Here is a 26,871-nt window from a genome sequence, read left to right on the forward strand (position 1 = left end):
GAAGGATGTTTGCAGAGTTTTATTAGCGCCTTGGCCCTAAACAGTCCTTACGGTGAACAATACCTTAGGTGCGATGTCTCTAAGGAGACCTACAGCCATGATGCGCTAAGTCCGATCGCGGACAAATGCAACAGACGCCCTTTTGAAGTTGTGAACTTGGGGAGGGGAGAGTTATTTTGTCCGCGATAATACATCACGCACATGCTTTAAAAAAACTTCTGTGACTAAAATTTACCAAGATTTATGACCCCTTGACGCGTGCAGCTTTCAGTGGTCACAAACCACACTGCCACAGACCTTTTTAATGTACCATTCTCTCATTCTAGCCGCCGTGGTGTCTCAGTAGTTATGGCACTCGGCTGATGGCCCGAAAAACGCGGGTTGGATCCTGGCCGTGGCGGCGGAATTTCGATGGAGGCGAAATTCTACAGACTCGAGTACTGTGCGATGTCAGTGCACATTAAAGAACCCCAGGTGTTCAAAATTTCTGCACTCCTTGACTACGGCACCCCTCATAACCTCAGTCGCTTTGGGGCGTTAAAACCCCATAATCCATAAACCATCCTTTCAATCTGGTCCATCCAGCGCTTCGAAACACTGGTCTTTCGCCTCCAAAACACAACTAAAAAGCCGTTCCCGGTATTAAAAGCCAATAAACCGCCTTCACCATCACATCGTCATACTCCTCGATATAGGGTTTCTTTGCAGAATGTTTAAAGTGACCGCTCTTAGGTTATATGCTTTTTCTGCTACGTGTTAATTTCCAATAACGTCTGTCTAATTTCCTATTTATGGCCAAATTATCCCTCTGCGCAGCTTTTCTAGCGTTTCTACGTCCTCTTCCATATGGGAATAAAACTTGTAGCCGAGCCTTTTCAACACATCACCGCACACTTCCTCTATTTTAGCTACAGTCCTCCATCGCAGTTTCTTCACCCATTCATTGGCCACATCGGCAGAGTTTCGTTTCGTTGAGAAAAAACGTTTCAGGTCCTCCTTGGTCGCCTTGGTGTGGCTCAGCAGGTACTGGGACACCGAGGGCGTGAAGTCCAAGCCAAGCTTGGCGTAGAGCCGCACCGTCTCGTTCGCAGCGTCGGTCGCGAGGTCTTCGAAGCGGACGCGGTGCTTCCTGTTGGGAGGCATTTGTCCGACCAACTGATCGAAGGCGTCGAGGTCGGCGCGCATCTGTGCGCACAGTTCGCCGGGGTCCCCGCACGACTTGTCCTTCCTGCACCAATCAAGTTTTTGACGCGAGGCGTACATGGCCCGTGGGTCCCGCACCAAGTGAAGCACGCGAACCATGGGTGCCATTTCTGGATTTCTTCTGAGCCAGGCTCCAACCTGTAGAATGAAAGATCGGGCAAGAGCTGTTGCTAATAATTTTACACGAATATACTATATAAGAGCTAATCCCATTGAATGCAAGCTCATGTCATTACATCGCCGTCGGAAGCCGCATTCATTTACGTTTGCGATCTCTGGCTTCCCTGTAGAACTTGTCCCGTCCTACACTTACCTATGCACCGCAATCAGCAATGATCTGTCATGGCGCGAGCAAGTAGCAAACCTAATCTCATCTGCAAACAAAAAACATTGGCTGAGGCTTAGCTTGGTTAAGCCCGGTAATTGCGACAGCAATTTCTCCTGGCTGCGCCTAGGTTGTCTGGTGGTGTGTCTTGGTGGTGCTCTTAGTAAGGGTTATGTTATCAAAGTTAGTTAATGACGCTTAAGCTTCGCCTTTAGGAGTGGAACGCGACAGCGTGTTGTAGCGCTGCCAGGTAGTCCACGGAACGCCACCACCCGTTCGGCGCGATGCCTTCCCCTTTGAACGCAAGGTTTTTTGAGGAAAGGAAATGGCGCAGTAATTCTCTGTCATCTCGGTGGACACCCGAACCGCACCGTAAAGCGGTGAGTCTCGCGCTCCTCCCACTAGGGGGCGCTACAGCCGCTCACCGCTGTTGGTAGCTACCACCGCTCTACACTGACGGGGCGAGCTGGGGCCCTGGTTTTTCGGCGCCTTCTTGCTCGACTCACTCCATATCCAACACACCCCTCCAATGGAAGACAGGTTTCGCATCCCGGAACTGTGTAGACGTGCCCTCCACGTGCGGCCTCTTCCAGCAAACATGTCACATGAAGACCATAATGGTCGGAGCCTGGCACGAGCGGAAGCGCTAGCCTGATATTATGGCAACAAATAGGCGTATACTACGTGGACGCCTCCGGCCCTCACCACGGGAGATGGTACACGGCCGCGGTAGTTCACAACAGCAACACAGTTAACGGCCTCACTTTCAGAGCCCGCAGCGCAACACAAGCAGAAGAGGTCGCGATTGCTCTCGCGGCCTCACATTCCAATTCAAAATACATAATCACCGACTCGCGAGGGGCCTGTCGGAACGTCGAACAAGGCTGCACTCCCTTTCTAGCCTATCGAATATACGGGATACGGACCCCGCACACCGTTACCTCATATGGGCCCCTGCTCATCAGGGGTTGGCAGGAAACGAGGCAGCAGACGCAGCCGCCCGCGCGCTCTCTCACCGGGCTGTTTTCTCCTCCCCACCTGATCAGGAACCCGATTTTAATCCGGTCTATACGTTCAAAAATATCGCAACCTACTATCAAGATAGCCATCGCCTTTACCCTGGCCCCTGTAAAGGCCTCAAGAAGGCGGATGAGCGGCTCCTTCTCCGCCTCTTCACCAATACATTGCTGTGCCCGGCAGCCCTAAAACATTTCGACCCCTCCTTTAGCGGAAACTGCCCGCACTGTAGTGCGGTGTCTTCGGACACCTATCACATGGTGTGGGCCTGCCCCTCCAATTCGGCCATTCCCCCTATCCCCAACCCAACCCGGGAGGACTGGGAGGCGACCCTGCTCGGCTACCACGACTTACAGGCCAAACAAGCCTTAGTCGGGCGCGCCCGGGCGGCGGCTACCGCCACTGGAGTTCCAAACTAGGGACCTCCACCTAGTGTTTGTAAGGATCGGTCCCTTATTGGCTGATCCAAACACCTCCTGTCCGTTCTGAAATAAATGTTTTCACCACCACCCTGGTTTTTCGTAGCTGGTGTGACGCCACTCCGGCTGTAGCGCCCCTAGCGGAGGAGCGCGAGGCTCACCGCTGTTGGTAGCTACCGCCGCTCCACACTGACGGCGCGAGCTGGGGCCCTGGTTTTTCGCAGCTGGTGTGACTAAAGGTCAATGGTAACTAAAGGTAAAGGTCAATGGTAACTACCGCCGCGATACGCTGAAGGCACAAACCGCTAGCAGTATTGCTTTCGCAATAAAACTAGGCTTCTGTAAAGGTCTTCGCGACACCTCTCTAAATGTCGGTATACTTTCTGTAACCTTGAACACTACAGCAGAATGGCACTAGCGCCAGGCTATTCGGGAAAAGAAGATTGACCAGTTGCAGGGTACAGAAGGGCCAGGAGCACCATGAAAGCTAAGATAATGCCGCTATTCTGCTGCAAGAGACACAAAACAGACGCAAGACGTAAGGTGGTGTGAGAAGTGCAGCTCTCGGCAGGTTTTTTTGAATGCGTGCAGGCACGGCGGCTGAGTGATCTCCAGCCTATTTGTTAGAGATGCATAACAGCTGAATGAAAAAAAGACCTTACTGTGCGATGTCAGTGGACGTTAAAGAACCCCAGGTGGTCTAAATTTCCGGAGCCCTTCACTACGGCGTCTCTCATAGCCTTAGTTGCTTTGGGACGTAAAACCCCATAAACCAAACCAAACCAAAAAAGCCCAGACGAGTGAGCGTCCCGATGCATGCAAATGTGACATTAATTAAAAAAAAAGCTAATTAAATAGGATGAATCATTCTGAAAAACCTAACACTCGCCAAGGAATTGAAGAACAATAGGATAAAAACAAATGACGTTTCGGAACCACTACCGGTTCCTTGTTTACATAGGAAAACGAAAAACGGATCGGCAGTGTTTATAGGAGTGAAGGTCTCTGTAATGAGCATGCGTATGCTGCAAGCATGGGCCCACGTGTCCATGGTTAAGTAGGCTGCGCAGATAGGCGTGCACATTAAACATCCACATAGCATTGTTTGAGTTTTATAAAAGTGTTATTTATCCAGAAGCTTTGAGCAGCGATTTTCGGTGTTTTTTTGACATACCAAGGGGTGTAATGGTCGTATACCCATGGTGTTTTTCATATACTGGGTTCAGTGGTGGGACTGAAAGCGCGATTAAAGCGCTATAATATTTGAACACACAACGGCACAAAGCACCACCACACAAGCACTACACTAGGCGGCTGTAAAGCATTTCCATCAAAAAGAATGGCATTTGTCGAGGTGCGGAGGGCCTCAACAAAGTCACAGACATAACCGCACTACAAAAAACGGCGTTACTGCGCATCTTAATAAAATTATGGTGCTTGCAAATTATCTCCTGCTTTCGCGATAAAGCGTGCTGATGTAGTCACGAAGCTTTAAAGTGTAGACTCGGTGTACCGATTACTATCTGTGTCTGACAGTCTATGCCATCACCCTCTCTTACCGAGTGTTCAATGTGCCGTAGGCGCGGAGAACCTCCCTCGCAGAGTTAAGCCTCAGTACTGCCTCTAGGGTTGGAAAATTTCTCCTCCTATCATTGTCTGTCGCTCAGGACAGTCCTGAGACTCCTGAGCCTTACTGAGGATGACAACGACGATTAAAACTATCAAAAGTTACATTCATACTAAAAGTTACTAAAAGTTACTAAAAGTTACTAAAAGTTACATTAATACGGCATTCGTGGAGAACCGCTAATGCTGCTTGAGTCCTACCTGAGTAACAGAAGACAATGCGTATCCCTAGACAGCCAACAATCTTCCCTGTTACCTATTGTCTGCGGCGTGCCGCAGGGAAGTATATTGGGCCCCGTTCTTTTTAACATGTACATTAACGATTTAGTGGAAATTGACAAAACAGTTAAATTTTTCATTTATGCCGACGACAGTAGCTTTCTAATTACCGGTAGTGACCCAAACACACTAGTTGTAAAATGTAATGAAATACTCGGTAAAATATGCATGTGGTCACAGTCTAATTTTCTTAAACTTAATGCTACCAAAACCAAAGCAATATTATTTCGCGCCCGAAATAAGATTTTTAAAATGAACAGCGTACTACAATATCAAGGCCAACCTATCGAACTCGTCGAACAACATAAAATTCTAGGCGTAACGTTTCACAGCGATTTGAATTGGAACAATCATATCGGTCACATCTGTAAGAAGCTTTCTGTCGTTGCTGGCGCGCTATCCCGCTGTCGAATGTTACTTCCTGTAAAAACTAGGCTTCAAGTATATTATGGTTTATTTTTCTCTCAAATAAACTATTGCAATCTAGTTTGGGCTACCACAACACAAACCAACATAAACAAAATCAGTATCCTTCAAAAGAAAATTATGCGCCACATCGCAAATATTGATCCTGGCTTGACCACCGCCGATAGTTTTGCTGACTACAATATTATCCGAATTCATCACTTTTATGAGTATCGCATCTTGAAGTCATTTCTCTTTTCCACAAAAGAGTTCCAATCTTTTTTTAAACGTGTATCTTCATTGACACGCCACGAACACAATGTTGCTACCCGTAACACCGACCCTGGGCTCGTTCCTCATTTTCGCACCAATTATAAATTGCAGTCCATAAAGCACAATCTACCTGTTATATTAAATCGCCATAAAGATATGAATAACTTTTCGCGTAAAAAACTACACGAATACTTTAGTAAATTGTAATTGCCTTCTTCCTCGCATTTTGTAGTTATATAACTCTGTATAAGTGTCCTCTTTTGTGTGCTTTGTATATATGTATGTACTTTTTATATGTGTAAACTCTAACTTTTGTACTGTATAGTATTTCTCCGTATGTACTGCCTGTCGCTGCTCTGTAAACGTCTCCGGGACTCAGTCAAGGCCCAGTCGGTCCTTTTAGCCCGGAGAACGTTCCAGTGTATAACTGGAGAATAAATTGAATTGAATTGAATCATCCGTCCCGCACAGCTCGGCCGAGACTATTGTTTTCAAGACTCTAGGAACTAGCTTACAAAGTTCCAGTTGCGAATATTTCGTTAAAGAGAAGTTTCAGACCATAAAAGCTAAAAACGCACATCTCATATACTATTTCTGGAGCTTTGTTGTCTCCACACGTAACCGCATTTTCTTCCTGATATCCACCGCTTTCCATACTGAATTCCTGGTAAAAATTATGGGTTCACCTAATTATCATTACGCGATGACAATGCATTACCATTAGGTTTTTGCTTTTCTTTTCACTGCTTCTCTTTCACTTCTTCTCTTGTCGTCATATGTTTTTATATACTTTGCCCTGTATTTGATGTTTGTAACCAGAGTTCTTAAACAGGTTACAAAACGGCGAATATGCTCAATAACAAAACATCCAATTCTTGCCGCTTTCATGATACTGTTCCCTTTGGTGGGGCTGTTGCACAAACGGAGGTAATTAAATCAGCCATGTGGGTTTGACTACTCGCTGGCGGGTTCCAGACACTTAATGAGAAGGAATTACCAGTTTTGTTTCGTGAACAGCCTTTCTGTCAAATAGCATATTCTTCATGCTCGCATGAAAGCTTCAGATTACTGCAAAGACTGCAATGTCTGGAGGAGTACTCTCCATGTTCTTCGCTGGTATAGTAAGGGTAATATCGAACCTCGATCAATTTCCGAGTGTGAGGTTTGCAACCCCCAAGAAAATACGGAGCTGCATTTGTACTTAACAGCTGTGCGCGCTTACTGACGGCTATTGTTTTTGCTCACTGACAACTGAAACTGCGAGCGCCGAAGCGCTCCGTAGTGTTGGAATGCAGCTCTGTACAAAATTTCAAGGAGAAAATAGGTTAGTACAAGTCAGCCTCTTCGCTTTGAATGCATGCTGGGAATGGACCGGAAGTCTAGATGTGCTCGTGCATCATCTACATATCGTGGGTACTGCATTTTAGACAGCGGTGAGAAATACCACGGAATATAGCGAAATTTCTAACGCTGTTTCGTGTGACACACGAGTAAGTACTGCGTTACTGTCACAAAGTTTGTGCAAGCCTTGTCTTTCTTTTACTTTTGCGGCCGAGGTGGCTACGGCGGCAGTTGTTCGCAGGCATGTCGCGGCGCGGCGGCGATAATTCCCCCCCCCCCCCCCCCCCCCCCTGCGTGGACAGTTGACCACTCGCGACGCTGGAGGTTCAAGGCCACTCCGCCTTTCCTAGTACTATCGCCGGGTAGCGAACGCTCGCAGGTTGTGGGAACGGGGAGCTGTCGGTTGAATGCCCCGGCACCCTTCCCGACTTTCGCTATCTAGCATCGCTCCTTGTTAGGACTCTGGCTTTCCATCGCGTTCCTTCTCAGTTTCTTCCTGTTTCTTTTCCTTCCTTTTTAACATCTGCAAATCGTTGGCGCACTGAGCCTTGAGTATTCGTTTGTTTGTTTTTTGTTTGCCACGAGAACGTGGCGGCGGCCAACGGCGAGCCGGAGAGTTGGCTTGGTGATTTCGGTGTGTGTGCACGTGTGTGAGGTCAGCCAGAGAAGTGATCGGCAAGCGAGCTAAAGGCCCATGTCCACGCACACAACCAAGGCGCACGAGCGCAGCGCCTACGCGCCGAGCGGCGCGCCGCGTCAAGCGTCGGAAAACATACGCAACTTGATGGCCTGTCGCCTCCTGTCGCTGGCACTCGCGCTCAGCTCAGCTCAGCTCAGCTCAGTGAAGAAAACGGCGCGAAGGGCCGTACCGGATGCCGAGAGAATAGCGTTCTCTGATTGGTTACACCGACGCAAACCACGAACCACTTCCGGCGCGAGCGCGGCGTGAGCGGGGCGCGAATATCTGGCATGTACAGATATTTGCCAAGCGCCAGCTCGCGTCTTCGCCTCATGTCTGCGCAGACCGGCTCCGGCGTACGCTGGTACGCGTAGGCGCTGCGCTCGTGCGCCTCGGATGGGCCCATGGAGATGTTAGGCGGCTGCCTGACGCGTAGAGCGCGGCGACACCGGCCCCCGAGACGCGTGGCCCATGTACGCCGGTATCCGCAACACCCCATCAGCCCCGCGCACATCCGCTCCCCGACGCTCCCTGCGACCGGACCTTGCCACCCCGCAGCTAAGCCACCGTTTCTCCCCACTCGCTTGAACTCTTTTTCTTTGTCCTGTCGCTGTTTTTCGTCCTATTCTTTTGTACAGCATTTATTTATTTATTTATTTATTTCAGAGGTACTGCCAGCCTTCGCAGAAGGCCTTTGGCTGGAGTGGGCATGCATTGTGAAGAAAAAAAAAGCGCGACAAGACATTTCTTTAATCTTATAACGCTCTTGTATAGTTCTCCCCCTGATGTTCTCTTCATATTAAGTTGTTAGCGTCCTCCTATTGTGCGGTGTTATTCGCGTCGCGCCTGTGCTGACGTTATTTTGCTGTGTTTCTTTCGTAACATTTTGTCTTTGTTCTTCACTGAAGTAAAGGGGTGTGTTGAGAAACTTGCCTACGCCTCATGCTTCCGGTCGACGGCTAATCAGGCGTGGCCCGTACCATCGGTCAGCAGTCGAACCTCATCTTTTGCACGTGGGATGGAGAGTGCAGTGTTGGGCAGGTTGGCCCGGCTCATTATAATTTCGGTCCAACCAACCATCAAGCCGCCAACCATACCATGACAGTTACTAGCTTGGGTTCTCGCACTCCACCTTAACAAGCAACCTGCCACGCGGTGATTGTGTGACGTGGTCTTTGGATACGCGACAAACTGACCTGCCCGGCTCTAGACTGTTGGTATGGTGCAGGAAGTAGAGAATGTCACCGTGAGTTTGCTGAGGTAGATGACAGCACAATTTCCCGTAGAAAATAGAGGCCGATGATCTGGTCCTTGACGCACTGAGCGAAGGAACACAGCGAAGAAGCTAGTGAAGCTCATACTGCGAATCTCTATCTTAGCGGTGTAGACCCAGAGCGTCGTCAACACAAGGTCGCGAGCAGTCCGTATTTGTGTTCCGCGCCAGGGTGACAAGACTAGGTGCTGCCTATGCACCTAATTCAGTAGCACTCCGATTTAATTTGCTACACCAGTAAAAAAAAACACAAACCTGGGAACCGAGCAGACTTCCTTTCAGCGTAAATTACGGGCTAAAAATCATAATGTTTGTTTGTTTGTGAGTTTTAACGCCCCAAAGCAGCTCAGGCTATGAGGGACACCGTAGTGAAAGACTCCGGAAATTTCGACCACCTGGGGTTCTCTAACGTGCACTGATATCGCACAGTACGCGGGCCTCTAGAGTTTCACCACCATCTAAATTCAACTGCCGCGGCCGGATAAACGTGCTGGATTTTCATTTCCATTCAGGCGAATGCTGTGAGCAGCTTTGTGAGATTGAAGATTAACGATAGGCCTTTTTGCAATTCGGTAAGGCTCACATTGCATGTGCGTCGTTCGGTAAAGCGTCTGTATCCTCGGCCTCTTTACTGCACAAAGCAGATCAGAAACATGGTATATACACACTGCGAGGGGCACATGTCACGTGACCCAAATTACAAAACTGACTCTTGTACCACAGTTCGCCGCGCGTGCACCGCTGGCACACGAGATGGCTTGCGTGGCTGGCTACTTCGTGTGGCCGTCAACGCTACGCGTGAGGTCTGCCCGGCCTTGTAGCGCGGCTTTGCCTCCTGCGTTTTCTGCCCTCCAGTCGTGATCTGTGCTCCTGCCCGTACGATGCCGAACCACCCTCGCCGACAAGGCCGTCCGGCCCCCCATTTCTGTCCCCAGATCACCACATTTATGCCACTCGTCGATCGCCTTCCCCCATCTCCAATGCTGCGACGTCCTAACTCCGCCCTTGTGGGAAACTAACAGTCGTAGTTCCGGGGGCATGTACAGCGCTTGTCCCGAAGTCATCCGTGTCGTCTCCCTAATGGAATCGTAGCGTTCGTGGAAGGCGCTGAAGTTCTCGCTCTCATCGACATGAGTGCTTCAGCATCCGTCATCAGTGAAGCTCTTTGTTGTCGACTGCGCAAAGTACCCCGCTTTTTGACTTTTCGCTCCGCACCACATTCTTACAGCGCATTCACTACTCAGCCGTTGTACGGCTCGTGTCCTTATTCAAGATGTTTTGTACACCATCCAGTTTATTCTGCTGTCTCACTGCTCACACGGCATCACCCTCAGATGTGACTTCCTTTCGATTCATTGTACTGTTATTTACTGTGACCGAGCGGATATTGCCTTTTCTCCGCTGTGTGACGCTTACTTGTGCGACGTACCTGCCCAATCTGCCAGACTTCTTGCCCCGACTGATAGCGATATATGATTCCTGCTGCCTTGGCGCCACTCTCCTGGGGGGTGTCACTCATTAAAATCTTTCCTTCACGCCTCCCGCCTGCCTGCAGGGGTGCGTTTATTGCGTCCTCGGAGAGACCGAGGATCTGTGTAGAATTTTGCAGCGTATTCAGGAGTAGCTAACACTGAGAGAGTGGGGCAACTTCTTTATCTTCAGCCGCAGCGTAGTGTCGGCGCCCAGGTGGCGCACCTAAGTATAAATATATATCTATATACTGTGGCGGCCTCCAGGATGTCAAACTGTGCAGTGGTGTGGGCGGGAGCGCCAGGCCGTCAGTGCCGTTAAAATCATGCCATCAAATTCCATTCCTTCATGTCCCGTATTCATCGGCTTGTCGTCACGTATCGACACGTATACCTCGGCTGGTTGCCCATCACCTTGTGGGTAGTGGAGCAGCATGCTGTAAAACCGGCTTCAGACAAACAAACACACAAACGCTAAATGCGGGGACTGGCCGCTATATGTGGTAGCGCAGAAAAACCAACAGGACGATTTCCTTTGCAGTTTTACCAGAGCGTTTACCATGAAAGTTCCTTCTGGGCAAGCCAGGCGCCGAGCTCACTGGCGTAGCGCACACACATCTCACTGCCCTACAAGGGCCTCCAACACGCCCGAAAGCGCCCGGTATAAGCGCCAGCATCGGCGAACCATTTCATTCGTCAGCCTCCAAGCGAGTGACCCGTTGAAAAGGCAAAACGGGTGATCCAACCGTCGGCCAACCACAGAAGGTATTACAGAGAGTCCGGAGATCGTAGCAAATAAAGGAGACACAATCATGCAACGACCAAGCCTTCGCTGTTGGTCATCGGACGAGCTTCGCCTCGAGAACACATTGTGCTGTCAGCCCCCGTGACGAACGTTTGGACTCCTATATTGTAAATGTTTCATATAAAGCCCTTTTCGTTTGCTCCACCATTGCTTTTCTTCGGCTGGCCTGCTCCTTCCGTTGAAGCCGCGCTGACCGGAAGAAATACCGGCCGCACCGCCATAGCGACCACAACGACGTTAAGAGCGGTCTCACTAGCGGCATAAACATCTCACAACATGCTACATGTCACTACAGTGCTCTAGTTTTTCTGTCCATCATGAATTCTTGTCGGCTGCTGAAATGAAAATATGGTCGACAATGATACATAAAGGACAGGTTCAGGAGTTTAATTTGAGCAACTGTTTTAATCGCTTATGCGCCTCTGTTATTCGCGCTTTTTATTTCCGCTGCCAACCTTTAAAAACAAATCCTCTACACTTTTCACCCAGGTCATGAGATAAATCTTTTGCGATGTGTGGCAGGAAACGTGATCTTTTTACAGCGAAACGAATGAGGTGACATTTCCTGAGGATATACTTCTAAGACACAATTCGTGTCCTTACAAAGTGCTCTTGGCTGCTTTATCGTCAGCGCAGAGCAAATGTCACGACTTGTGGCCACCTTTACTTAGGAACCGATCCATGCTACACGCGTCACAGACCAACAACGCATCCAATCTTTTTAGAAAGTAAGCTCTCCTGCCCGCTAAAGCAACACGGTTTTTTGCTAGGATCCGGAGCAAAACATAAAACAACTTTCTTTTGCTACCAGAGAATTTGATCCGCGTGTTTAAAACCAAGACCTGATAGACGGCTGAAGAAGGCTAGGGGGGGGGGGGGGGGGGCATAACTGGGCCTCAAGAAGATGAGGAGGAAATTATGTAAAAAAAGTTTATGAAATATGATACTGTTAATAAAATTTAAAATTACTTCTTAGCTCTTAGTTTCATAGTTTTTCTTCGAAGAGGTCAGTGCCTTGAGTATAAGAAACGAAAAGCTCAAAGCAGTGCAAAGGCTCCAAAGGCAAGTCAGAGGACCCAGTATGCTGCGCAGTTCCAGGGATGCTCAAGTAACCAGCAGTAAGGAATTTAAAGCTACAGTGCCAGCGCACAGAGTCGACTTATTTGCTGAACAATTGAGCTTTTAATATCTTAGTTTTTTGTGATGTGTTGTCGTCATCATACGTTAAAGTTGTTCTTACTATCTCCCGTCTGTCGCTGAAGAGGGAGGGAATGCAATCAGAGCGCATATTACCGGAGTTGACTTCTCGTCATAGTTGGTACAATCGTGCACTTCGTTAACAAGTCCACGTTTCTTGGGCAAATGTGCGGTAAACAGCAATGCGGATTGTTTTTGACGATAGAAAAACCATTGATAGCAATAAAATCCGGGCCTGTAGATGGGAGAGCTGCGGCTGTATGGCTTCTCATTGTGAAATTCGGGGGTACATAAAAAAATTCCGTTCATAAACAATATCCCCTTGAAAAATGTGCTTCTCCAGAACTTCTCGGCATGACTGCACAAAAAACAAAGTCGCAAACGAAGGAACAAATTTGGGTAATTCCGTGTTGCTGTGTCCCTGCACGGGGACACATGGATCGTTTCCCCTCGTTGCATGGCTCTTCAAACTTCTAACTATTCTCGAGAGGGAGAGCTACGAACACAGGGTCTCCTATGTTGCAAACAGGGAGCCCGAGAGAGGTCCTTCGTGCCTACACTCATCACTCACTTCAGTACTGTCACAGTACGAACCCCTGCAGTGGCGCCGTACCGCAACCGAACTCTATTACCCGGCACGTGGCAAGCCTTGAGTATTCTAGGGTCTGGAGGTTCGTCGTCTTTCTCTCTCAAGCTTCCAGCTGCCTTGCACGTCCCAGCACGTCTAAGTAAACCTGTCTGCGTATCGGTGACATATTTGGTGAAGCAGCTGGGTAGCGTCTCTTGTACGCAGAATTCGAGGACACGCTTTACGTCCGTTCTCAACGCGTGGATCCGTCCACAAGGCGAGCCGCCGTCTTTGAGGCCTGCAACCGGAGTTCGGCCAACTGACAACTCCGGTAAGGGCCATGACGTCCACCACGGCTAGCCAGAGAACTCAGCATTCCAGGAATGCACCGCCGTTGGTCCTTCATGCACCACGGTCGTTGCCACCGTTCCACATTGACAAGTTCGAGGATTTTGAAGACCGAGTGGCGGCCGTCAGTGAGTGGGACGGTGAGCGCAAATTGCGCAGCGTCTGCTTCGTGCTGCAGCACTCGGCCAAGACGTGGTTTGAGAACCATTAAGCTTCCTTCACCAACTGGGAGATTTTTTGCCGTGAGCTGTTAGCAAAATTGAGTGCCACCGAAGGAAATGGAGAAGGCCGAAATCGCCTTGCCTTCGAGGTCGCAGCAGCCAAACGAGAGCATGGCCGCGTTCATCGAGGTTATGACGCGACTCTTCAATCGGGCCGACCCTGCTAAGCCCGAGGCCAAGAAGGTACGCCTCTTCCTGCGTGGCGTTCGACTTTTCCAAGGACTTTACCAAGGAGGCAACGTGTATGGAGCGTTCCCTGCAGTCACGGGGCACGCACTACGGTCCTCAGGCTAGTAGTAGCCGCTACCCTGTGCACGCGTACGTCGCTGCCCTCCGAGGAGCTTCAGGAGCTTGCGAAGAGCCTTGTGCATGAGGAACCTGCGAAACTTCGCTTCCAAGCTTAACAGGCCAGTGTCGCTGCCGTAACGGACATGATTCGTGATGAAATCGGCGAGTTGAGATGCCACCACCAGCTCCAATGCCGGCGCCCTATGTGATGACCTACAACGGCGCACTACGAAGTCCTGCGCCAGCTATGGGAGCCTTTTGCCCCGTCGCTCATCCGTCTTCTCTGCGGTACCCAATCGTAGCAATACCCTCCATGCCGCAGGAGTCCAGCACTACCATGAGCAAAGCACACGTGTGGCGTACGCGAAAAACTCGGCGGCTCTGCTACCCCTGCGAGTAGCCTGGTCCCATCCTCCGCCACTGCCCCTACCGCAAAGTGGACTTAAGGGGCTTTTCACCTGACGCCCCTCGGCCGCGCTAAGGTAAACGGCCGTGGGACATAGAGAGGTACCTGGCCGATAACGCGCAATCCTCGACCTCGAAGTAACGCCAGTCCCGTTCACCCTAAGGAGGTTTTCTTTGCCTAGACACCCGTCGTCCTGTGACCAGTTCAATGGTACGTCCCCACGATGGGAAAACTGAAGACGGCGTTCTCCGGGGGGAGGACCGCCGGTACTGGAACGAGTCAAGAGCCTCCATTAGACCATTTGCCATGACGATCCGACGATCTCAAGGACGCGCTGCGACCGACTGGTTTCCGCCGAAATTCCGGTAGCCACCGACAACCACGATGTTACCGCACTGCTGGACACCGGCGTTGATTTTTCTGTAATGAGCAGTAAGTTAGCCCCGTCCCTCCGAAAGCTTCTGACACCGTGGCCTGGACTGCAGATCCGCACAGCCGGTGGCCATGTGGCGACATCGATTGGCGTCAGCACTTCGCGAATACTGATCCTTGGAGTTACTTTCCCTGGTTGCTTTGGTGTGTTACCCGAATGCTCCAAGGACCTGGTACTCGGCTTGGATTTTCGCCAGGAGCACAGTGGCGTCATCATCCTTCATGAGTTAATCGTGTCATTTCTACCCAACGCCTTGTCGACGACAATATCGAGCCATGCAGGACTAAGTTACGCGTCTGTGAAAACCGCATTGATCCCGTCAAGAGTCATAATGTTTGTTACCATAGAGAGCGATAACAACCTCGGCACTCAACGCATCGCTGTAACCAACTTGTCGCTCCCTTCTCCTGGGCCGGCAAATTTGTGTTCATCGCGGAATTACTGCGGTGAACAATGAATGAACATAACTTTTGGGGACTAATTTTGGTTGTGAACCTCATTGTTGGCCTGGCAAAACAGCTATTGCGTATTTCAATGGCCTTAGCCAATGCGCGAGACTGTACACGTGGTCCGAAGCCCCGCCATCAGTGGAGGCACCAACCACCTACATAAAAACCGTAGTGAACCCGAACCTCCATTCTAATAAAAAATGCTGTCTGGACTGCATTATCCAATCTTTTCTTCACTTTTTTCCCTCGACCTTCAAGGTTAAGAAGACTCAATTCACAAAGCACCGGGTTATAGTTGACGCAAGGAGAGAGCGTTATGTTATGCTTTATCTGATCACTTCGAAGGGATGTCATGCCATTCACCGCCGAGTTCAAAAAATGTGCCAGAACGACCTGATGCAGCCGTCGAAGAACCCGTAGGCGTCGTCTGTAGTTCTGTTGGCAAAGATGGAACCCTACGCTTCTGTGTAGGTGCAGACGTCTAGACAAAGCCATCAGAAAATACGTTTAGCCTCTGCCACGTACGGATGACTCCATGGGCCGGATGCGCCACGCCGCGTACTTATCGCTAGTTTTACGTAGCAGCTATTGGCAAATCGAGGTGAATGAACGCGACCAGGAAAAGCTGCTCTCTCTACTTTTCCCTGCCAACCGAAAAGAGCAGTGTGCGCCACTTTGTGTATCTCTGCGCCTATTATCGGCGTTTTTTGGAGAATTTCTCCCAGATCGCTGAGCCCCTCACCGCCCTCACGAAAGATGCCGAACAGTTCTTCTGGGGCCAGCAGCAACAACAGGCTTCGAGGACCTCCGCACTCGTCAATAAAATACGTCGATCCTTGACACTTCGATGAGTCAGCCGACACTGAACTGTACACCGACGCCAGAACACCGGCTTCGGCGCGGTCCTTGTGCAGTTGTAGGAGGGTCTCGAACGCATAATGGCATACGCAAGCCGCACCTTGTCACGATCGATGTTAAATATTTCACCACGGAAAAAGAATGCCTGGCAATGGTGAGGACAGTAACTAAATTTTGCCCATATTTATTTGGCCGGCCTTTTAGATTCGCCAGCGATCACCACTCGCTGTGTTGGCTGGCGAACCTCGAAGGTCCCTCGGGACGGCTTGCACGTTAGAGCCTTCGCCTTCAAGAATTCGATGTCACCATCGTTATAAGCCCGATAGGAAGCACAGTGGTGCGGACTGTCAGTCTCGTGTTCCTGTCGAGGACAATCGAGATGATCCCGAAGCCGATTTTTTTTCTTGCCGCCATCTCCACGACCATTCTCACTCGCCACGAAATAGACGATAGTGAACTATGGCCCCTCATTGAGTATATTGAATGAATCACTGGCAGTATGCGACAGCGTTCTGCATAAAAAAACTACAGCCCAGCGGAAGCTCTCTCTCTGGTCGCCGTAACTACTGCCTTCCGCAAGGAAGTCCTGCAGGGGTGCCATAATGACGCATCTTCTGGCCACCTTGTTTTTTTGCTGAAAATCTGCACGGATACTCTAAAACTACGAGGGTAATCCCGAAAGTAAGGTCTCCAAAGGGCTGCGGCCGCAGGGAAACTATTTTCGTGGCTGCTCGCCATACTGCTGTCTTCATTGTTTCCCGTTTTCCAAACAAGCCTTGACTTAGCGCGAAAGGACTGTCAGTCTTCGCACAGCAGCTATTTGAAATGGAGCTCCCGCTGGTCGCTACGGCAGGTGCGAAGTTCGCGCAGTTATTCGATTTTTGAACGCAAAAGCGGTTACACCAATCGAAATTCATCGCCAGCTGACGGAAGTGTATGGAGAGTCGTGCATGCATGTTAAAAACACCCGCAAGTGGTGTAAGGAGTTCGCAGCTGGTCGTACTGAAACTCACGAGGAAAAAAAGATGCGGGAGACCGTCAAATTCTGAAGACAGTCGCGGAGATCAAAGAAATGATTCGGCAAGATCGGAGTATCACACTCGACGAATTCTGCATTTTGATTCCTGGCGTTTCTATAAGCACTATTCATAGGATTTTGACAGCAAAGTCAAAATATCGGAAGGCATGCGCAAGATGTGCTCCGCGAATGCTCACAGACGACCATCAAAGGCAACGCGTTGACTTCTCCCGCGAATTTCTTCGGCCTTATGGAGATGAAAAGGATCCCATTGTTACGAATGACGAAACCTGGGCATTCCACTTCACAGCTGAGACCAAACAAGAATCACGTGAGTAGCGGCACCCCTTTTCGCCCAAGCCGCGAAAATTCAAGCGAACACTGAGTTTGCCGGCAAAGTCAGTCTGCCGGTCAAACGCTTCCTCAATGGCGTGGCGGCGAGCTGCTATGACATAGGCGCATAAAAACTGCCCCAGCGTCTGCAAAAATGCATAGTCCGCAACGGCTATTATGTGGAAAAGTAGAAGAATGGTCTGCCTATTAAGCGATTTGTAATTTGCTTAAAATAAACATTTCTTTCGATTTATAAAAGAACTGGAGACCTTAGTTTTGGGATGACCCTCGTACTACTGGCACAGGGCTGCAGCAGTTATCAAGCGTTATGTCAGAACTTGTCGCGAATGCCAACGTCGCAAGACGCCACCGACTAAGCCAGCCGGACTCCAGCCGCCTATACATCTGCCAAAACTTCCCTTCCACCTAGTCAGTATGGACTTACTCGACCCATTTCCGGAGTCGTCACTGGGCAAACGCTACATTGTGCACGTCAGCGACTCCCTCAGCTGGTACTGTGAGGCTAAAGCGGTACGGCTGACGAAGTTGCGAAATTGCGAACTTTTTCAATCAAGACATTGTGCTTCGTAGCAATACACGCCATCGTTCTAACTGACTGGGCGTTCACCTCGGCCCTTACGCAGGAGGTTATGCGCCTTAGTGGCACAAGTCAGCGCAAAACAACCGCTTACCACCCTCAAAAGACCGGACTCACCGAACGGCTGAACAACATCGCTGACGTGATTTCTATGTATGTCGACGCGGAACACCGGAACTCCATTTCATTTAGTGTATGCACGCGAAGCCGCAACCATGTTGGACGCAATGCTGCTTCCAACTAGTACAACCTCCTGTGTTATGGGTGCTGCCCGATTTGTTAGTCACGGCGAGGCCCGCCAACTCGCGCGAGAGCGAATTCGGCACCAGCAAGCCCAGACGCTCGCTGCTATAACTTTCGCCACCAAGGTGTTAGCTACCAGCTCAGCGACCAAGTCCGGGATCTGGGCTCAAATCGCATGCGAGGGCTCTCCGGAAAGCTTCTACGCCGATGTTTTGGCCCCTACCAGGTACTCCGCCAGGTGAGTGAGGTCAACTACGAAGTTCACCCCCGACGAACAGTTCGCTACTCTAGGCGGCCCACCTCCGTACCTCCGTAGTCGTCCACGTCGCCCAGATGGAGCCGTACCACGCCCGCTAGCGCCTCAGACGTCTCTACACCAGACGCCAGACACATTCAACATCCCCTTTCCTGCTTACATTGCTGCGGCACCGACTCGGTGCCGTTTAGAGAAGGGGAGCAAGGCCACATTACGCACACCTCCAGTGACGCCGTACCGCGACCTAACTGTAGGACCTGGTACTTGGTAGGCCTTGGGTGTTCTGGGGGCTAGAGGTTCGTCGTCTTCCTCTCTGGGGCTCCCTGCTGTCGTGAATGTCCCGCACGTCTAAGTAAACCTATCTTGTGTACGCCTACCGATTGTCAGTGACAATACGTATTGCCTCGTTCTCTCCATCTATCTTGCAAACACACATTGAGAACTTCAATAAAATGATGCTTACAAAACGCGTTTGTGTGCGTACTGCTTCGCAGTTTTCCTGCAGTTTACGGAGCAATGCTAGTCTAACATAGTACAGACGATACCTTGCAGCTTAGAAAAATGGAAGCGCGGGGTGCCTACCGTCATCTCAATTGCTAAGTTCTATGTGACAAGGAGCACGCAAAAATTTTCAAGCACTGATTTACCCAGGTGGAGAGTATTGGGTGCGCAAACGCAGTTCTGCATAAAGTATAAGGTCACAGTATGTAAGGTGTGTCTAACCTGTGTAATGGAAAGCCTTGTAAACTTGAACACTTGTGATGTGGCCCGTGAGCAGAGCGCCGACATATGAGGTGGTGAAGAGCAGGACTCCCCGCCTCCACAGACGTCGGCCAGGAAGCGGTTATACTTGACGTAGACGTTGTTCTCAAACCACACAGTGTAAAGCGGTACGTTCTGCATCCGGCACCTGACCAGTTCGTCGAGAACCTCGAATGCGTGGCGTTCCCTGCCCTTCCGCAGGCGGCCGCCAACGGTGAACATAATAAGCGGCTCAAAGTGGAAAAACGTCCGGGGCCCTGACGACAACAGCTCGCCCAAGAAAGACGAACCAGCCCTATAGTAGGTCACCAGCAGCACTATTTTCACGTCGCCCGGTGGAACGACCGAATAGTTGTTGAGGGCAGCTTGAAAAGCGGCTGGCAGGGTGCCCTCAATGGTGGAGTCTGAGAAGTCGGTCGAGTTGAAGAGGTCGGCCTGCCGAGTCGCGCTCGCAGTGGTGGAGTGAGGACCAGCAACTTCTACGTCCACGAGTGGTGGGGTCTTACGGCTGTCAGGCTCGAACGTGCACCGAAAACCTGTAAAAAGCGAAGAAAAAAAACAGAGGGAAAAATGTGCATATTTCGATGCAGCCACATGCAGGCTCTGCCTCTCCGCTTTCCCCCCGCGCACAACCGAGAAAGAACCATTTGGGCCAAGAGTGGACGATTGGAACACTAATCTCCGAACATTGTCACTACATCCTCCTCCCGATACTGTCCATTTACCCGCCCTTGCCCCCCCCCCCCTCAATTTGCCCATTAGTATCCTAATCGTCCTAATCGACAAAACAAGGGTCTAGCAAAAAGAAAGTCATTTCGGACTTATAGCTTTTCAACCGCCAAAAAGAGGACGATTACACAGAAAGAAAACAAGACAAACACAGGAGGCCTCACAGAGTTAGAGTTTTTCATTGCTTTGACTCACTTCTCATTTTAAAGAAATTTGTGCGCTGTTCATAGTCACAGAAACACAGACACGCCTGAGCTCCATTTCGTCATGCTTCTTCTAATGCACTCAGAAGAAAAACCAAGAGAATCAGTCTCTCATCAGCAATAATAATTTTTTTCTGAACATGCTAAATCATGCATTTATGAACTTACCAGCTCTGCCCAAGTATAATAGAGACCACGTGTACGTCACGTATAGAACCAGTACGCACAGTCCGAGTATCATACAAAGCAGAACTCTCTTCTTTTTCATTACGGACCTGTAAAGCCAGATTCAGTGCATCGATAACTGTGAATTTAAACACGAAATGATTAGTATGCAGAGCAGAACATTTTAGATTATTGCAGTTCGCTTATTGCGCGAAAAAACAAAGCAGTACGAATCGACTACGACATATCCACCGAGGAGTGAGACGACGTTTAGAAACTTCCGCTCTGCTTCAAACCGCCATGGAAACTATTTCTTCTTGAAAAATAGTGGTTACTTTAGAAGGCGAAGAGCGAACACTGCGAACGTTTTGTGCAACGGCGCTTTCCAGAAACACCACGAAGAAAATCGCCACCATAAACTGAGAAGTTACCCTCGCTGCTTTTTTCTTTTCTGCGCTTATTTCTACATAACCAGATGTGGCTTTCCATGTCTGCTGGATGCAGTTGAGTTTCATTACGAAGTGCATTTCTTCTTTACCGCTAGACAACAAGAGTCTCACAATGCATCTCTCGGTGTGCGCCAGTCGCGACCGACACCAGCAGTGCATTGACAGGTAGCGCCCGCATGCATTGCATCACAGTTCAGAACATGCAGGGGGCGAAGGTCAGACAGTTTGTCCTATATAGTAGCTATCAGTTATCTGATCACAGTAGTAGGAAGCTCCTGGTTTCTCTCAAGCACCTATGATTTTCTATACTTCAGCCAGATATCACCAGAACGCGACAGTTCTTTAGACCTCGAAAACATCGTGTTGCAGCCTCAGCGGTATAAATTGCATCCGCGACCTTGTGTTCAGTTAACAGCTCGTAGGTTATCGAAACACAAAGGCATCTGTGATTGGACAGAAGTAAACAAATCCACACACGAGACCCATACAGTTATTGAGTCGAGATGAATGTGCCAAGTATATCCTGGTTGTACGGTATCACACATTACTGTAAACGAACAAGGTGCTTGCCTCAAAAACTTACCTGCACTGCACCCAGTACGGAGGTCAAGGACCAAAGTGATTATTTTCGGATAACGCCATGACAGTGAGTTCCTATTTTTTCTTTTTGTTAATGGTGAATGTTTCTGTTAAGTATCAGTAGAGTGTATGCTTGCCCTTATAGCTTGTCGATGCTGGCCTGTCAACTGTAACAACACTGAGAAAAGCTGACACTTCTCCCCTTAACACGAGGGGATGGTGGCGCTGCTGCAGTGGCCGGCGTGGCGAAGATGACGACGGTGTAGAGTGGGCGTGTGAATGTGTTCGAACACCGCGGTTGTGGCTGGGTCGGCTGCGAGAGACCCGTGTGTGCGTGTGGGGTGTGCCGCAGTGACGTGACGGCTTCGGGCCGCCATCTCGCCTGTGACATCCTTGGCGAGCTGCAGCGACGCGTCGACATCGGTTCGCCGCCTTCGTGACCACCGCCCCGCTTGGGCAACCACCGACCAGTGTCGCCGGGCAGACCAGCGCCAGGACCAGCGACTCTGCCGTGTCCTCGGGCCCACTTCGAATCGTTAATGGCACGGGACATTTGTGGCCGCGCAGACATTGGGCCATTGACTTGAACGCCGTCGTGTTCCGTACGAGCCCCGCCTGCCTGTGTGCACACTCCTCGCGGTTTGGGTGTTGATGCGCAGCGACATATAAAGGTGTCATAGCTAACGGGCCCATTGGTGTCTTCTTTCACGGGCGCGGCGAACCATCAAATTTTGGTGAGCCTGCCGGGATAGGTGCTTACGTGCAGCTGACGCACCCGTCAGGGAGGACATCATGGATCTCGAGAAGTTGCTGTTGGCAGGAAAGGAAATGGGCACGAGCGGGGGGCTGCGTTAAAAGAGTGGGTTGACGGAGAATGTGTCCGGGAGAGGGACGAACGTGCCCGAGAGCGTGAGGACCGCGCTAAAGAGGCGGAGCTACGCGCTCAAGAGACTGAGCGACTCTCCAAAGAGTCGGAGCTGCGCGCTAAAGAACATGAGAGGGAGCTCGCAAGTATTCAAGGCGAACTCCGTCTGCTGGAGTTGCGTTTGCAATTGCTCGCCCGTAGCCAGGAAGCGCCGCCTACTTGAGGTACGGACGCTCCCGACAGTGTGGCGCGTGGTGTACCGGGGACTGCGTCCAGCCCGCATAAGTTGATTCCACCGTTCAACGAGGCGCGACGACGATTTGGACGCGTACTTACAACAGCTCGAGTGTGTCGCGTCGCGCCATGAGTGGACGCGTGATAAATGGGTCCTTTCGCTGAGCCTCTGTCTTAAGGGGGAGGCTCTAACTGTGCTCGGTCGGCTTGACCCCGTTGCTGCCCTGGACTACAGTCAGCTGTAGCAAGCGCTTTTACAGCGTTTTCGCTACACCGCGGAGGGATATAGCGAAAAATTCCGCAAAGCTAAGCCCGAAGACAACGAGTCAGGCCTTCAGTACGCAGCGCGGCTGTCGGGCTATTTTGATCACTGGAAAGAAATGGGAAAGACAGAAAAGAAGTACGAGAGTTTGAGGGATGTTGTTATTGCCGAGCAATTTATAACTGGGTGCAGCCCATCTTTGCGTGTTTCCCTTAAGGAGCGAAACTGTGTGACACTTAATGCGCTTTCACTAGCTGCAGATCACTTAATGGAAGCTCAGAGTTTGACCAATTTAGGCAACGATAAGATTGCTAAGCAGCCGACCACTGCTCCTGTGAGGAAAGCAGAGTCGTCCCGGAAGCGTATTCGCCAACTGTAGCCTGTACAGCCACAAGGCTTGAAACCACGGTGAATCGATCACGATGACTGAAGATTGCCACAGCGGCTTACCTAAAAGGGATAATAAATCCCTAAATAATGCTTAAAAGTCTAAACCATCCTATTGTTATTTACCATGTAATATTTAGTTTTAAATCAAAACTGATATTCCAGCGCTGTGAATAATCTGTTTTAAAGTATGCAGAAAATGTTTTGGAAATCTTAAACGGCATTGTATGCCACTAAGCATCACGATTTGCGACCTTTAAGGGAAAAAATAAAATAAATTAAATTAAAAAACAAATTACAGAACAGAGAGGGGAGTCGAACGGCCGACCTTCCATACGCAAGACGTGCTTCTAATCCACTGCGCCATAGCGGCTTTTTTTTTTTTTTATTGAACTGCGCCATAGCGGCGATGTCAAGCCGTCGTTCTGAATGAATATTTATAACCAGCCTTAATGTGGCTGCTACCTGCCGGTGGGCGGAGCTGTCATCGCTGGCTGCACCGGCTGCATTTGGCGAACAGGCGTCCCGAAAGGAGGGCAAGGCGGACCATCGCTGTTTCCTCTGCGGAAAGACAGGACACCGTGCCTCTGAGTGTTGGTCTAAGACGCGAAGTGTGCCGGCTGAGACTTGCTGGAAATGTCAAAAGTCTGGCCATCGCGCAGACTCGTGTCCCAAGAAAGGAGGGGCACAGGGTGAAGCTTCCTGCATGTTTGCTGCAGAGAATGGAGAGCTACGTCAGAAGACACAACCGGATATGTGGTTCTTCAGGATGGTGAACGCATCCCCATCGTCAGCACAACTGTAACCCGTCGGGAAAACGGGCAGGCTAGTGTGATGCCAGTCGCCAAATGACTGCTGGAAAATCAGTCCGTTAGTGTGCTTCGGGACACTGGCTGCAACGCCTCGCACGTGTCTTCCGTATAACAGTTCAAAGGGCGCGAATCCGTGCTGCTCTGCGGTAACTCCCTGTAAGCAAACAGCAAGGGTCCCAAGTACCGGTCCCAACACTTAGGTCGCTCTTGGCACATGCGGCTTATCATGCGTTTCAGCGTGCCATTGAAACGTTCAACTAACCCATTCGCCATTAAGTGATAGGGCGTGGTCGGCAGCTGTTTTACTGAGAGGAGGTGTCTAAATTCCTTCATGACAGCAGACATGAAGAAGGAGCCATGATCGGTGACAATTTCGCGAGGTATCCCAACTCTAGAAAACATCTGTAGCAGTCCTTCGTCAACCTGTTTCGCTTCAATAGAGCGCAAGGCGATAGCATCCGGATATCTTGTAGCCAAGTCCACCATGGTCAAGATATACCGGTTCCCTTTCTCGGATGTGGGCGATAGTGGCCCCCACAACTATCAAAGAAACTCGTTCTTAGACGATAATTACACACTGAAAAGCAAAATGGAAACTTGTTTTTAGACGACAATTAGCCTTCGGACGAATTAACATACGCTCATGTAATCTGGTACACGCCGCCCTGTCTTGATAAAAAAAAACCTGCGTACGTTCCGCTACATCAGAAAACTCTCTTTTTGCAACCATCTTTGTGCCGCTGGCACCAGACAGCCCTCACTTTAACAGTTAGCAGCTATCGGTGTGCAGGTGATAACGTAAAACTAATAGCGCTGTTTAATTTTTTTATGTGCCTGCCAACCGCTAACAAAAATTAAGATGCGATGATTAATCACACGAACCGATCCTCCACAGAATAGTTCGAGGCGCTGCCGCAGTGTGGCGTCGATTTTGCTAAACTAGCCACTAATGCATTATAGTAATTACAAGCTTCTGATGAGTCCGTTGCTAGCCGCATGCTATGAGTCAAGCTCACTCTAAATTTCGAAGCCATAATCGCTGATCTCGTATGGGACAATGTTAGAGGATAACAAATATTCTTATTATTGGAAGTATTTTGAATTTTTTGTAGTGCCTTCAAGAAAAAAAACCTTATGACGCTCAAGCTGGCATTCATGCACGTTAATAAGCTAGTGAAGCAGCACTTACGGGCATGTCATCCGAAATATCGCCAGAAATTGTGTGTCCCTTTTCGGCGTGCCGTAGCCACGTACGTGCATCAGCACGCTTGTCTCGATAATCCTCGCCGATGTCTCGCATGCAGTGCTGACTACGTGAAGATGGCAAAGGTGCGCGTCTAGACTGCGTTCATTCCCAGCTGCATCCAAAGCGAAGGAGCTGACTTGTACTAATCGATGTTGTCCGTGACATTTTGCGCAGCGCCGCATTGAAGCCCTCGGGAAAGTGCAAGTGGGAATGCTTCGGCGCTCACAGTTTCGGTTTACAGAGAGTAGTACATTATTTCGATGTCAGCGAAGTAAATTCCGGCAACATCTCCAGGCTCTTTATCGACTGAAGCTATCTCAGCAGCTACTTAGAATATAATGGGCCAAGCTTTTGGGTGAGCAGAAAAAAAATGATGCCCAGGCTTAGCTTGGTTAAGCCATGAATGCGTTGCATATTGCGCGGTCTTTTTGCGCGAGCTATTGCTTGGCGGCACTCGATTTTCTCAGCAGCTTTTCCTCCGTGACGTATGAAGGGATGGATGGATGGATAGGAGCGCCCCCTTTGAAACGGGGCGGTGGCAACCATGCTCAGCCGTCCTTTTTTTATTTTCTATTTCCTTTTTTTTCTTTTTTCTTTTTTTTTCAGGTGGTTTGCTGACGTCGCGTCACGTGGTGACGTGACGTCACCAAACCACGTGACGCTGCTCGGCCGCGCCCAAGGGCTGAACTGAGTGATTGCAATATGCTACGCATAAAAAGGCCTATTGGCAATAAGGTTGTCAACTCAACAAAACTGGTTATTCGTTCTCATTAAGACTCTCTAGCGCGTCCTCATTAAGGCTCTGTAGTCAAGCACGTATAGCTGATTTAAAAAGCTTCGTTTGTGTAACGGCGTCCGCAAACGGAAAAGTATAATGACAGCGGCAAGAACTGGAGGCTTTTTTATTGAGCAGACTTGCTGTTTTGTGACCTGTTTTTGAACGCTGATTGCAAACATTATACCGCTTGGTATTGCCTTACAAATAGCGCCTTGTCTCAAAGCTATTTTGTAATAATACGAAGCTTGTGACACACAAGAGAACAGCTGACATAAGGCGCAAGCACACAAACGGGATCAGTTGAAGCTATTGCACAAACATGTTAAAAACATGTCTGTGCGCTACAAGAAACGCCTGAAAGCGCCAGCCTCGTCTTTAGCAGGGTATATAAAATGTCCGGCATCCCCTGTATTGCCACTTCGAACGTGATCGAGCGGTGATCGTGACAGCTGTTCTAGAACCCTCTTATGCTGCCTGCCGCATGAAGATTACACAACCGAAACCCTCGTTAAGCTATTTAGCAGACAACGGTATGTATAATACGAGGGCCCTTATGCCATACGTAATAAAGAAGCCAACAGCCATCGAAACCAAGGAAAGCGTAGGGGAATTGTTTTATTTTTTCATGCATGTTTGTTTTGATGCATGTCATAACGTGCCCCTGATTTTGTCTACACCTGTCCGCTGAACTGCCGCGAAGTGTTGCACCTACAACGTAATATGCAGATGAAATTGACTTTTCAAATTTTATGCCTTTGTCGCTCATTGTTAGAGAGAGAACTCCGTGCCTAAACGTCTTTGCTACTGTGAGTGTGGAACGTGTGCAAACCATGGTTACCACACAGGGAACTGTTGCGCCAGAGCCATTTACGCCGAATTCCCATTTGCAGATGTTTGTTTAATTATTTTGTTTGTTTGCTAGCGTTTATGTGCTATCACAGAAACGAGAAGCTAGGTGTGCAGGCTCCTATGCTGTAGGCTATGCAGGTTTTACTTTCGAGGTCCAAGATAAACACGCTCTTTCGATGAACAAAGGCCCCATTTCGACAGCTCCTATTCAGAAGCTTGCA

The 26,871-nt window shown here is 49.6% G+C and overlaps 1 protein-coding gene and 1 pseudogene across 1 annotated transcript; one reads left to right on the plus strand and one right to left on the minus strand.

The window, feature by feature from the left end:
* Positions 1-25,035, minus strand: LOC149343668 (carbohydrate sulfotransferase 5-like). Its single transcript, XM_089545991.1, has 4 exons — positions 24,967-25,035; positions 20,193-20,299; positions 19,054-19,628; positions 1-1,341 (listed from the first exon to the last, which is right to left on the minus strand). Exons 1-4 carry the CDS (start codon positions 24,975-24,977, stop codon positions 790-792), a joined length of 1,245 nt encoding a protein of 414 aa, XP_089402117.1. The 5' UTR covers positions 24,978-25,035; the 3' UTR covers positions 1-789.
* On the plus strand, positions 20,751-23,889 carry LOC149343669 (uncharacterized; annotated as a pseudogene).
* Positions 25,036-26,871: the final 1,836 nt, after the last annotated feature.

The sequence above is a fragment of the Amblyomma mixtum genome, chromosome 5 (assembly GCF_055824585.1).
Source record: "Amblyomma mixtum isolate Tamu chromosome 5, ASM5582458v1, whole genome shotgun sequence".
In the NCBI taxonomy this organism is placed as follows: domain Eukaryota; kingdom Metazoa; phylum Arthropoda; class Arachnida; order Ixodida; family Ixodidae; genus Amblyomma; species Amblyomma mixtum.